The following is a 14115-nucleotide window of genomic DNA, read 5'->3' on the forward strand; positions in this document are numbered from 1 at the left end:
CGCGAGGAAATATAGTCCCTCCCGTTCGCAGCCCCTCCCCTCCCCGATGGCGCGGGGCGGGGCGGGGGCGGCGGGAAGGGGGGGGGGGTCGGGGGGAGCGGGCGGGGGCGGCGGGGGAGGGGCCCCCCTAGTTTGGCGGAAAGTGAGTGATGAGTCTGTGTCCCCAGCAAAGAAGCGACGAACTTGCTTTGCAGCCTGAGTAGTAGTTGTTTCTTTCGGTTGTTGTCGCTTTTTTTTTTATTTTTGTTATTTTTTTAACGTATTTTCTTTATTTTTTGCTTTTTTTGTTGTTGTTGTTTTTCCTTTTTTTTTTTTTTTTGCTTTTTTTTTTTTTTTTTGGAAGGGGGGGAGGGGTGGCTGCCCAAAAGGAGAGACAAAAAAAAAAAAAAAAGCCAAAAAAAAAAAAGGAGCCAAAAAAAAGAAAGAAAAGAAAAAAAAAACAACCAAAAAAAAAAAAAAGCGAGCCAAACAAAACAACACAACACAAGCAAAACCCCAACAAACAAACAAAACAACTTCATTCGGAGCTGAAAGTGGCAGGAAAGTGCCCGGCAAGTTGCGGGGGATGGAGCTGCACAGCTTGCAAGAGGCGTTAAAAGTGGAAATCCAATGTCATCAGGTAAAAAACGCCACGAGCCGCCCGTGAGCCGCTCCTCGCCCGGCGGCCGGCTCGGGCCGCCCGTGTTGCATGCTGCAGGCAGCGGCGGGGGGCGGCGGGGCTGGGGTTGCGGTGGGGGGACCCCCGGCCCCCGCGGCAATGACGAGCAGTCGGGCAAAGTAGTTTGGCGGCTTGTTGGCCCGAGTTGCGGGGTGCTTCGGGGGTTGTGCCGTCGTTGTTTTGTCCTCTCCCTCTGCGTGCCGTGGAGCCGGAGTTAGCATTGCGGCTGGGGCTCGTGTGAGTGTGTGCGGGTGTGAGCGGGTGTGCGTGTGCGTGTGTGTGCTGGAGAGATTAGGACGAGACTTGAATATTTATGAGCTTTGCTTGAAACTGACTCGCAGTGTTTACTTGCCTCTTTGTTCCTTACCCCCCTCCCTCCCCCGTCCACACAAATACATACATTTAAAAAAATCCATTAAACTTGAAACAGTTTCTAATTCCTCCTTTTTCGGGGGTGATTTTTTTTTTTTAATAGAAACTAATTGCACAGATGAAGCAGGATCCACAGGTAAATGCAGATCCTTTTTTTTTTCTCTTCTTCAGTATTTTATCCCTGCCGTAATCAGCGCAGTTATGCTGGGACAGCAGGATGAGAAACTTTATCAGTAAGAGATCTCATTTTGTAGTCTGTGCTGAGCTTTCTTACTAAGGTTGTGTGTTGTGTGTGTGCATGCTTTTGTACGGCTGCGATGGAACGGTTTTGCCTTTGAACAATTTCTAGATCTCAAGTTTATTCATTACAGGGCTTAGTTTCCACTTTGCCTTTAATATGCATCTTATTGCCATTTTTGCAGAACGGGGATCTTAAGAAACAAATCCATGAAAGGCAATCAAGGATAGCAGCTCTTAATGAGAAACAAGTAAGGAACAGATCGATTCAGCTCTGTTTGTTTTTTCTTCTTGTCTGTACGATGCACTTTCTAAACATCCGAAAAGTGTCTGCGTTAGCTGAAAAATACCAACAGCAGAGAATATAGCATCCATTTTCCTAAGCGTAAAGTAAGAAAATGCATGTTTTCAAAATGAGCTTGGATTCTTGGATGTCTTGCTGAGGGAGATGATGCTTTTAGTACGAGTAGTAAAAAGAAAAGCAGTAGTTAAAGCGTAAAGGAAAAAAAAAAAAGAGGCGTCCATTTTGAGTTGGTCGACATGTTTTAGGAATATGGAAAATTCTCCTGTCTTGGGCTACTTTGTGCACTTCCGCGTAATGTGCAGAGCAAGAGTTGGGAGCAAGGAGGCTGGAGCTCAGTTTAGTTTGAAGCCATTTCTGGGTTTGCTTACAAAACTGATTGTTATTGATCACTTTATTTTATTTCTTTTCTTTATTTTTTTTTCCTCCCCACTTGCCTTTCTCTTTCCTTGGTCTGATCTGACGTGTTAGCTTTTGATTCGAGTTCACTTAGGCACTTTCACTCTGCTCTCCCACCCCCCCCTTTCTTTTTTAAAAAATAATAATAAAAACAGATTAACTTGTTTCAGCTGGGGGGGCGGGGGGAGGGGGGGGGATGAAAAATCCGGAGGAGAGGAACAAAACAAACCAGAAATCTGTCTTCCTGCCTCCCCCCACCACTCCCCTCTGCCCTCCCCAAACTTTCCGGCCCCTCGTTGTGCCGAGTGACCCCTGGCGCCGCGGGTTCCCACCGTGCCCGGGAACTTGCCGGGGGCGGCGGGCGTTCAGCACCGCGGACAGCGGCCCCGCTGGCGGATGCGCGCTCACGCTCGCACACTCACGCTCGCGCACTCACACTCACGTAACTCGCCTCTCCAACACCCCCCCTCCCCCCAACCTTCCCCCCCCCCGTCCGTTTCCCCACTTTCAACACTTCCAGTGCTTGAAAGGGCACTTGACAAAGGCAGTATGAGATCTGCCGGCTTGATCTGCTGGCTTAACCCACATACCCCCCCAGGGATGAACTTTCCTCCTCCACACACCCGACCCCCCTCTGCTCCCCGGGCTCGGTGCAGTCGTGCTGAGCTCCTCGGGCAGCTCAGGGCCAGCTCCCCTCCCCATCTCTTGTCTCCCGGTGGCGGGAGAGAGCGAGTGCGGTTCCTCCGGAATGCAGCGGCACTTTCAGCACCACGGCTGCGGACAGCGCCCGAGGGGCGAGCCCAAGGGGGGCCGCCTTCCCGGCAGGGGGCTGAGGCAGGGGGCACGTGTGCGACCTCACGGGTTTTTTCCTCTCTTTCTCTCTTTCTCTCTTTCTCTCTTTCTCTCTTTCTCTCTTTCTCTCTTTCTCTCTTTCTCTCTTTCTCTCTTTCTTTTCTCTCTTTCTCTCTTTCTTTTCTCTCTTTCTCTCTTTTTCTCTCTTTCCTCTTTCTCTCTTTCTCTCTCTCTTTCTTTCTCTCCTCTCTTCCCCCCCCTTCCCCCCCCCTTTTTTTTTTTTCTTTTCTTTTATTTTTTTCCCTCTGGAGTTGTTCTTAAAGTTGCAAAGTGATCCACGGGTATCTAATCCATGTCCATAGGTGATGGTGATTATATGCCACCCTTTTCCTCACAGTTTATTGTAACCAGAATTTGTGAGCACTCTCAATTTGGTAGTGGAAGCTTCCATTTTGTGAGGAAGGGGTGTTGGTTTCTTCTAACATGGAGAAAAGTCTGCAGAGTTTGAAGGTGGGGGATGGGCCCCCATTCATGCTGAACATTACCATTTTGATTGCTTTGATGCCAGTTTTGGAGGGGGGAGGGGACAGAATACCCTACTCAGCAGAGCACAAAGATGTTTAATCACTGTATAGAATCAAATCAGATACTTTCTTTTTTAAAGCAAATCTGACACTGCATGATAGCTAAGGGCTGTTAGCCCTTTTTTTTTTCTTTTTTTTTCTGCAATGTAAAACAGCAAGTTGTTGACTCTAATACTACTATACTGAGTAGAAGATTTTTTTTCTAAACAAGGTAACAATCTTTACTGCAACAATGCATCTTTATGTGTTCTTTCTTCAATATGGAAATAGTTTTACTGTTCTAAGTGGGTATTTAGAACATACATTTGATCATTTCCCTGTGTATTGTAGCAACTGTTTCAAGGCTGTTTAAATTTTTATGATGATAGTAAATGAGAAGCTATTTATTATGTGTCATGTTGGAATTTAGATAAGGCGGAGAGAAACATTTGAAAGTGCAGTTTGAATGCTCTGATTCAGCTTGGTGAAAGGTTTTTGCTAAGCTTGCATAATCTATTAATGCTTAATCCAAACTAACTAGTAAACAATTGCCATACATTTGTGACTTGACTTTCTCATAGTCTTATAAATAAATCAATAACCTATGTAGTAATTAAACATAAAATACTGAAATTTTATAAAAAGCAGATTGACCTAGCAGGAAACGTGCTATGTTTAGGCAAAACCCTAGTTTTAGATTTCTTTGACCGATTTCAGTATCCTGTGCAACAAGAGCTTATAAATAGAGCCTAGCTGGTGACGTGATGTTCTCTTGCTCCAGACTGCCACCTCTGGAGGTCTGAAATGGAATCTTTCTTGGCTCACAAGTGAAATGAATTTGGAGGTCTTAGCTTCCAACCAAATCATAGAACCATCATGCAACTTTGCAGATTTAGTATAATTAGTAGTTTCTCCTTGGGTACTGACTTACCAATGAACTGTCTGTCCTTCAGGGTCTGAAGAACTGAGACAACAAATTGGCTAGTATTGGAGCTGTTTAGCAGTTTCAAGCTCACAGATCAATGGGTATCATAACACTGAGGTAACTTGAAGAAGGCTGTGTAAGGAGAGAGATTGTTATTACATATATGTTTACATTCCTTCACTTCTTGCCCCACCTTCTTCCTTCCCCCCAGTTTGTTTTAGGCACAACTAATTGATAACTCAATAATGTATACCTCTGATTGTGCATGCCCTGAAAAGATTCTCAAATTACATTTCAATTAAAATGCATGTGTGGATGGTGAAACAGATAGTAAAATGAATGGATGATCGCATCATCCACATCTGTTAGAAATATAGCAGGACTGAGTGTTACCTTTCAGTACATCTACCTATCAATTCTACATTGTAGAGTTGTACATTTGTGGCAGTATTGCCTTTCCTTAAAAGTTAAATTAAAACCAGAAAGAACTGAATGAGAAACTCAAATTTTGGTACATGAGATAGATGTATAAAGTAAGCTTATGTGCACAGTTGGATTTTAAGTTGCAGCCTAGTTAAAGATCCCTGGAATATAACTGATATTTTTAAATTTTTATATCATTACTATTTAGAGAAATAGGGAGTTAAATATATGTTTTCATATTTCCAAGGTATTTTGGAACCATTATTTTCATTACTGAAAAGCATGGCCTAAATCAGTACATGGCATGTTACTCAGAAAGACGAAAGTTAGACTTTTGTTCGAAGTCTATTCTTAATATACTATAGTTTTGATGAATTGTAATAGCATTTGAGAGTGGGTTACCTTTTCTTTAACAAGATATGATGTGTGAAGACTCCATTAGTTGGTCCAGTGGTTTTACACCTTCAATCTACAGCACATGCAGAGCAGCAGTAACATTTTTATCTAAATTGTCAGGCAACAAGCGTTTATGTGTAAATAAAAGAGCCAGCACTGGTCTTAAAATCACACAAGAGGTACTCTGCTGCACGTGTTTCTTGCTTTCTTTATGTCCTTACAGAGTCATTAAGTGTCTTTTAATTTTAGAAAGTTGTCTCTTACTAATTAATAGGTCAAGATAAACAAATAAATATACCTTTAACCTCCAGTCGGAAGTTGTTTCAGACATAAGTTTTAGGTAGTAAGCCAGGTCTTAAAAATTAACAATGAACAAAGGTGGGCATTTTCAACTATGATGAACACTGAATTCAGTCAGCCTATCCTGGAGTGCAGTAATAAAAATATGTCTTCCTGAAAGACATTATGTATGTACCATTCACTTGTGCACTGCCTCATTTCTTTACCATAATTTACTATCTATGCAGAGAATCAACGTTACTTTCAAGAAGACTATCCCAACCTGTGCTATTGCTGGACTGTATTTTTTTGGTAGTATATCTGAAATTAAATCGCTGGCTGTATTTTGCCTGTGGTGATCACCACAAAGCCTGTTTGTAGGAAGTGTTATACTTCTTAAAATTAAAATACAGTTCTTATATGAGTTGTTAGAAAGGATTTAGCTCAAGATGTCTGATTTTACTGATCCTGTATCTCTGTTCTGGGTGAAAGGAGGAGGTAGTTTTATTTATTTATTTATTTATTTATTTTAAATTTACGCTGTGATGTGTGTGGAAATGGCAGCATTGTTTACAAGTGTTAAAGGGGAAATTATTGACATTTGCCAAAGCTCAGTATTTCATATGGTTGGGTACCTTCAAAATTGTTGAAATAAAATACGAGTTACAAGCATCAGAGGAAACTGATATAAAACTTGAAAGATATTTGTAAAACTGCCCCAAAACATTCCTATTCATTGTGCCATGAATTCTGTCTTCACATGTTAATCCTAGCAGAATTTAGTTTGAAGGGCCTAACCAACCACCTGCTGAAGTTGAGAGAGATGGTGTGAGGAGCCCCTAGTGAAATATTACATTCTTCGATCACAAGTATTAGACATAGGTTTGAGTTTGCAGTTTTTCTGTACATTGAGGTCCTTCTAACTTTGCTGGGAAACCTGGACAACTTCAGAATCAAGCAAACTTACTATATCAAACTAAAAATTAGCACTGGATTTTGATTCAGAAAGCTTCTCCTTTTCCTTTTTTTTTTTTTTTTTTTTTCCTAGAACCAGCTAATATTCTATTGATTGCTTTGCCATCTGTTGAAGAAGGGATGAAACTAGGAGAGAATTCACCTTCAGCTCCTTGGAGGATAAATGTGGGAATACAGTTAGCATAATGGCAAACTTAGCATTCTGTTTTAGCTTTTACTAATACTGTGTTGACATTCCATGTTCTCTTTGGGTAAAAGGGTAATAAAGAACATTTTCTTAGAGGTGAAACTCAATGGAAGTATATATGCTTGTGGCTTTCTGCCTTCCATTAGGTTACCCTTCTAAGATTCATGGAAATTGCACATTTGTAATGAAAATGTGTACTGGAGGGAGTTAGAACCACCTTTTGTTTGGTAACTACTTGATAAGCATGTGAAATGCTGTTTTATTCTAGCATTTTTCTTTGACTGTACACTTTTCTGTAGTTGTGCAGTATATCACTTGGCGTGGCTGAAAGTTGAAAAGTGAATGTTTCATTCATTCTAACCATTTTAAAGAGTTCACTTTGATATTTTAGCCACTTAAAACACCTGCTGTCAGAGCAGTACAATTGATTTCAATGAACTTTGAATTTCTTCAATAAGATGACTCTTATAATAACTCTAGTAATCCCATGATGCCTCATTAGAGGAGCTGGCTATGATGATTATCCCTGTGATTTAGCAATTTTTTTCCTTACAATGCCTTTGTCTATTCACAAAAAGGAATTATAGCAACAATACCTTCTTATTTCACTTCTGGTTTTACACGTACAGTATTTGCTACCTGTTACACAGTGTAAAAGATCTTATTTATACTTGTAGCAAGCAGGTATTTGTTCAGATGTACAAGATACTTTGGTTGGCAGACCTTTTCAAAGAAACTTCAGTTCTATGTAGGAATCATATTGGAGTTGGAATTCGTTTTAATTTTATAATAGTCACTTGGACAGTTAAAAGCTGTACTTTCAAAGGAGTCTTTTGTCTAGACCTCTGTTTTAATGGAAAGAATTCTCAACTTGTTCATGCCATGTGTATAGCTAATCCAAAACAGTGTTGTGTCAGATACTTGTAACAGTTCACTTTGTTTCGGTATCTAGCCCATGGGCTCCTTCTGCTCCTGGGATAAAAGCAGAATACGGCTCTAAATGTTTCCTCTCTGCAACATGATGCTAGAGAAGGTTTTTTGAATGGTGATTTAAAATCACATTTCCAATAGGATACTGCACCAGTCTAAACTCTTCTGGTATGTTCAAGTAGAGAAAATCCCTTTTCATCTCATTCCAGATTTGATTTTCAAGTTGAAAGCGTGAAGGCATATAAAAGCATGTTAATACAGAGTTACTTTTAACTTTTCCTTCTAATCCTTTCTCTTTGTGATCAAAGATAAAAAAAAAATGCAGTATTTTTTACTTGATTATAAAGTGATACCTTGCTTTCCCCTCCACCCTTGAAACAAAATCTGAAGTATCAACACAATTTCTAATCAATAGAGTTAAAAGATAGAAGTTTGCAAATCAATACGACAAGGCTGTGGTAAATGGTGTATGTGTGACCATGATGTCAAAGAGGGCAATTAGTACATGCACAGCAGTTGGAGAAAAGTACAACAATGGACTGCAAGTTTAAGATAAGAACAAAGAAGAACAAAAAAAAATTGGACTAATTGAAATGCAAATTTGTCTTTCTGCCATTAAAGTAGACAGTTATTTCAGCCTAACAGAATCATATTTAGTCTATCTACTCCTTGTTAAGTGACTTAAACACACTTCTCTTATAGACATGTATATATATATATTTATTATTATTCACTTACACTGATATTACTTTACTATTAAAATATTTACTATTAAATGTTTTTCTTGAGCCAAAATGCACTTCCTGTAGTATGCTTTCTCCATCTCTCTCCTTTTGAATCAGCTACTTATTGTTATGTAGTAGCAATTTCCAAGTGTCATGTGAAATTGCTGATGCAGCTTAGTTCTAGCTACAACCTGCAACTGCCAATAGTAAGCATCTATTGAAATCTAGTATGTACTACAGGGTTCTTTTGCACATGTAGAGGCAGACCCTTATGGCTTTGAGGCTGTGGTAAGAACAGTACGTTTACCTGAAAATTTGTCTGATTGCTTGTATTTCATGAAGAGAAGGATATAATTGGTCTTGAAACATAAATTAAATCTGTATAGTATTTGTTTGCCTTTCCACATTGATTTAACTTGTTCTTGTAGGTACTTTGTGGTGTAGCTTACTTCTTAGCCAGTGAGAAGCAGAATAGCCTTTCTGAGCAAACTCAGGTATTGATGACAAATCTTATCAGGTTACAGAAAGTAAAAATGTGTATTACTGTTTGATTAACATGAGCCAAGTGATAATCATTGATACTTCTGACATGCTGCAGATTAACCTGCATCTTCTGTGATTTTACATTTTTCTAAAGCACTTTGAATCAGCTAAGATTGCCTAAAGATTTATTGGGAAATTGAAGCCTTTGTAAGAATGAAAAAGATGAGAGAAGATTCCATTCTCAGAAACATACAGACTCAAGCATCTCTGTATATAAATGTGCCTCTGTGTGTGCGTGTTGGTTGAGTGTGAGCATAAGGTCTTTCTCTTTGATATCATTCAGGCAGAAAGCCAATATGCGCATGTAAATGAGCCTGAAAATATAATTAAAAATATATACATACTGGGGACTGTGATACAGAATTTTGTATGAGATGCAGGTTACAAAGTGACAAGTAACATTTCCTATATAATCACTGATACTAACTCTCATCTGTGATTTATATGTCTCGTGTTATTAAATGCTGAACAGATAAATGCTGGAATTATTTCTTAATATATGATTTCATCACAATGAACGAATGCGAAGTACGCCGTGTCCATTCTTCTTCCTTCAGCCAAAACAAAAGCCAAAATATACCTACCATGAAAATGTTACTAGGGGGACTAAAATCTTATTCAAGGTCAGATAAAGACCTCCCTGATAAAATAACTTTCCTGGTTATGAACTGTGACAGATCAGACTTACAATGTCATTATTATGTTAAGATCAAGGAAATTCTGCACTCATTAACACACATCTAGGAGCTCAGATACATGTGGAAGAAGATAAAGATTGCCAATTGAAAGACATAAACAATCTTGGCCTTTATTTCAGTGTAGGTAACGAAGGCTTGAACATAAAAGCTTACACAAGAGACATCTCAGGAAGTCCAAACTTTGGGCAAGGAGCCAGTTTTCTTCACTGGCTGTTCTAAAAGTTAGGTTAGAGTACTGGATACAGAAACTGACATTTCTGCTCTCCAGCCTAGAGAGAAGCTACTTAGAAAAGCTTTATTTCCTGTTTAAAAATACAAGTGGAATCCAGATGTATTTCTATCAGCAGCTCCGTACCCCATAAATATATACAACCTAAGCCAGTGTCTTATGTACGTTATTTTATTAATGTTCTTTGCTGAGTGGGCTTGAATGGAGCACAATCTCTCTTATAGAGGATCTAATTATAAACACAAGGGACAGAACCAAATAAGCAATCTTTAAAGGGAAAAGAGTCTGGCAGCTTTGTTTAAAGTGTCCTTTAATGAACTTCTTTAGCAGCTTGTATCTTAGCAACACATTTTATTACATACCAGTGCGGGAGAAGCAGTTTGCAGATGGAGTTGCACACAGTAATTTATTTCCCCCCCTTTTTTTTTTTCCTTTTTTTTTTTTTTTTTCCTGCTTCTCTGTGGTGACTCAACTGGAATGTGCAAACTAGCTTTTCTAACACTGATAGCTCACTCTAAATCCCTGATTGGTTCATTTGTATCTTTTCTGTTTTGTTAGTTGATAAAAAATGCATTTAGTATGGTAAATGCATAGTGATTTTTGCTTGCTCTTAGAAATTCAGATATGACTGTTTTGAATAGGCATGGATTTAGAGTAAAAACAATCCAGTCTCCTTTCAATGCACTTTTTTGCTTGTATGTGTTTTGTGTGGTGCTATCATCACACACACAAAATAGTTTCCAGATTTGTAGGCTATTTACTCTCCACTGTTACATGGAGCTGTTGTAATCTATCACCTTTTGCTACCCTGAAACTAATTGGAATATGGCAGAGACAGGAACATTTGCAAGCATTTTCTTTCTTCTTAGACAAAACTTGGAACTTAAAATGCAAATATATCAAGAAATAACGTCTGTTTTAAAACCAATTAAAACAGTACATTATTGTCACTCTTTCAGATGACCTGAAAGAGTTGAGAGTTTCATTGTTGAAATGAATACTTTTTGCGCTTTTCCATTACTAATTGCAGACCAACTTTTACTAGTATGTTTTGAGTGAAAAAAAAACACTGTTTTCAGTATATGCTTTTAAGGAATAAGGGACTAAGGAAGATGTATCTGAACAGAGGAATCTAGACTTCATTTTTTCCCGCTCATAAATAAAAGGAGCAAATAAGAAAACTAAATACCATTCAACTCAATTTGCATTTTCAGCTGGCTAGGCAGATGTAAATTGAGACACATATTTAGCTGGAGATCACCGGAGTTACCCAGAGTTTGCACTGATGTGATGAAAATCAGAATTTGGCCAGAAGGAGGAAAAAAGCAGTCAAAAAGAGGTGAGGGAGGAGGAAGACAGTCCAAAGTGTTAGAGGCACCCAGAGGAGAGGGGGAAGCTTGTTGGCTTAAAGATACTGCTCTTGGGGACAGTTTCCTTAAACTTCTCTTGGCAGCTAGTATGTTAGGAGTTGATATTAGAAAGTAAAAAACATCCATTTCCTTAAGTCAGGGAGTATTTGCCAGTGGATAAGAGTTGGTTTTTGAAAAAGATGGAATTGTTTCTTTGCTTAACATTAGTTCAACAATGGTATTTGCATTAACTGGGCTTCTTGAGTCTATAGTTCAAAACACAGGTTCCAGAATGTATAGTTCAAAACACAGGTTTCATTCCAGAATATGGATAGATGGGTCTGACTCCAGTTTTCTGTTTCCAGTATTTCAGGTGGCAGTCTGTCCATTTGACACATTTGGAATATCTCAGCCTTATCAGGATGCATAAAAAAGGTCCTCTAAGCCTGAAAAACAAAGTGATATGTGAGGAGTAAAAGAGAGTCCCAGCTATCTTTGAAATAGTGTGACGTTAAACCTCAACAATAGGATATCCTCTGAAATTATTTAAGTTGCCGTGTGACTGAGTGATTTTTTTTTCTTTTGCAATTCAGCCTACTGTTTATTAACTTAAATTGGATTGAAAAAACTCTAAGTTGGGGAATACATCAGAATCTTGTGCAGTCACCAGGATTAATGATGACAGCCTGAACTGTTGAACAAGCTAAATCATGAAATTCGCAATATTGCTAGACAAAGGTGTTACATGGTTTTCTGCAGCTGTATTGGCTGTAACAGAAGAGAGCAGCAGTTTCTGGCACGTTTCATGTTCCATCATGAGAAATAGTAGTTACACTGTGCACGACATTTGAAGTCTGTGTCTCAGGGTCTTTTTTTTGTTTATAATGTGCTAGTGCTGGGAATATTTAAGTGAGATGTAAGAGCAAGAGTCTTAATGTATTTAGAAATTTCTTCTGCAAACACTGCAGTAACGAGGAACAGAATGAAGCATTTAATTACTTTCTGAAACATTTAGGAAACAATTAAGAACCTGTGTCTCTGTTGGCCAAAACAATCAGTTGAGTTGTTCATTTTTGTTTCAACAAAGACAGGAAATATTGCTTTCTAGAAACATGAACGTTTCCAGAAACTTCTTTAACCTCTGAGTGATAGTACTGCACCTTGTTACGGAAGTAATTTTACTAAGAGAAACTTAAAAGAACTTCTATCCCCAGATGTAGCAACGACTCATTTATAAACAATGAGAGCAGGAACAATAGAAAGCTGAGTGCATTCTGCATGAATAATATAACTGAGGGTTGTGAAAAGCCTATGATTTTAGTATGCCAAACTCAGTGTGGGAGTGCAGCATTCAGCTGATTTTTTTGACGGTGGAGATTCATCCCTTCTCTCCCCCACGTGTATGTGCCAACACAGACAGAGGACTGGCAGTGATGATTAAAGACAGAAGTAAATCCATAAAACTGATGAAACTCAGGTTGAAATCTAGGCCAACATTTAGCTTTAATGCTTGCCTTAGGTAGGTGAAGGGAAGGCCAAAGACCTTGTTTAAGAATAGAGTTTGAGTGTCAGTCTCTGTTCTTGGCCTTGAGTCTGATTTCCTTTGCATTCAGGAGTTTTAAGTCAGAGTGCTTATGAGCCCTGCAGTGTGAACCTGCATTTCTGACACCTTTAAATGTGTTTTTATTTATGAGACTAAATCAGGATTTAAGCTCAGGATTTCAGGACTGTTGGAAAAAAAAAAAAAGAAAAAGTAAAAGCTATAGTTGGTTATTTTCTCTGTACTTCTTATTGCATTTACTTAATTAAAGTCTTTCTTCTAAAGGTGCTGAACTGTAAGCTCTTTGGATCTGATTCTCTCTTTGTCCTGTGTATATTCAGTGTTTGGCTTAATGAGATTCTTTTCCAAGACTCTCAGACAATAAGATAATGCAAACAGTGAGTAATAACTTGAAGGCAAAAGTCACTATAGTTTAGCCATACACAGTAGCAGGATGAACATTCCCCCAAACTCATCATTGAGTGTCTTTGTCAAGGTTGTTACAAATATAGAGTAAGCAAGTCTGAATTTTTCTGGTGTAGGTTTGCTGACATAGTTCGCTGAATCTACAGTTATGGATCTGTTATCATATGAAGAAGTGCATAGTTTCACAGAAAACAATATATATATATTGTTATCTTCTTAAAGTTGAAGGGTAGTTTTCTTTGCACTTCAGAGCCTCATTATGCTTTTAATTACTATCTATTAAAGTGAGTGTTGTCAGATGATAATTCAGATGATTTTGTAATATGGTCCAATATCCTGAAATCTACCGATGTATTTCTCAAAGAACTTTCTACTGAATGACACCTTTTAGTTTTACTAATGTTAGCTGAGTTGTTTGTTTGTTTTTAAAGAATGAGAAAGAGAAGATACCATTATTTAATTGGTTGAATTAAGAACTAGTTTTATTCTGTTTGACTCAGTTGAATTGTGAGTCCCACCATACCCAAACTACTCTTTATAAAAAATAAAATAAAATCTAGTTATATACAAATGTATGACTTGATCCTTAAATTCTTACCTTTTAACATTAGGTAATTTCAACTGAAGTTGCTGTTACTTTGCTAATTGTAATTTCTCTAAAGACTGTAAATACTTAGTCTAAACTTTCAGATTTTTGTGCCACTTTGACTATTTCTTTTAAAAATAGCTTAAAAAATGCTGCTCTTACAGAAGAAAGTTCAAATAAGAGTAAACTAAATATTGCTTATATTGCAAATATTTACTTAACAATTCACTGTTGCTTAAAAAAGATCCTTCAGTCATCAGCTAGCTTTTGAGCTATTACAAACTATCATGTAAATACTTAGTTATAAAGTTTTTAAAATGCATATTTCTGACCAGATTGGTCAAATATATGACATGAGGTTTATTAAGATGCAGATTCTTGACATGACATAGCTCTTACAGTCTGTTGGGTTATGACCCACTGAAGAAATTTTACCTTTCAGGGTCAAGGATCTATTAGGTAGAAACAATTGCTCCAAAATCATTATGCTATTAGCAGCTTAGAAAGGCTTGAAATTAGCATTAATGAAGTACTGGAATCCTATGACAATTTGATATACTGAATGTGCAATGAATCAGTCAT

The 14115-nt window shown here is 38.2% G+C and overlaps 1 protein-coding gene across 2 annotated transcripts in view; it reads left to right on the plus strand.

Moving 5' to 3' along the window:
- Positions 1 to 496: 496 nt before the first annotated feature.
- The window catches only part of PHF21B (PHD finger protein 21B), a 153970-nt gene continuing 140351 nt past the window's right edge, over positions 497 to 14115 (plus strand). The window contains exons 1-3 of one of the 2 annotated variants that reach the window (XM_065742397.1): positions 497 to 619; positions 1134 to 1166; positions 1453 to 1518. In XM_065742397.1, coding sequence (XP_065598469.1) covers positions 566 to 619; positions 1134 to 1166; positions 1453 to 1518 — 153 coding nt within the window. In that variant the 5' untranslated portion in view covers positions 497 to 565. The remainder of the gene's footprint in view (positions 620 to 1133; positions 1167 to 1452; positions 1519 to 14115) is intronic. The other variant, XM_065742398.1, reaches the window with a different exon arrangement.

The sequence above is a fragment of the Cyrtonyx montezumae genome, unplaced genomic scaffold, assembly GCF_038088225.1.
Source record: "Cyrtonyx montezumae isolate F1298 unplaced genomic scaffold, pur_monq_1.0 scaffold_3, whole genome shotgun sequence".
In the NCBI taxonomy this organism is placed as follows: domain Eukaryota; kingdom Metazoa; phylum Chordata; class Aves; order Galliformes; family Odontophoridae; genus Cyrtonyx; species Cyrtonyx montezumae.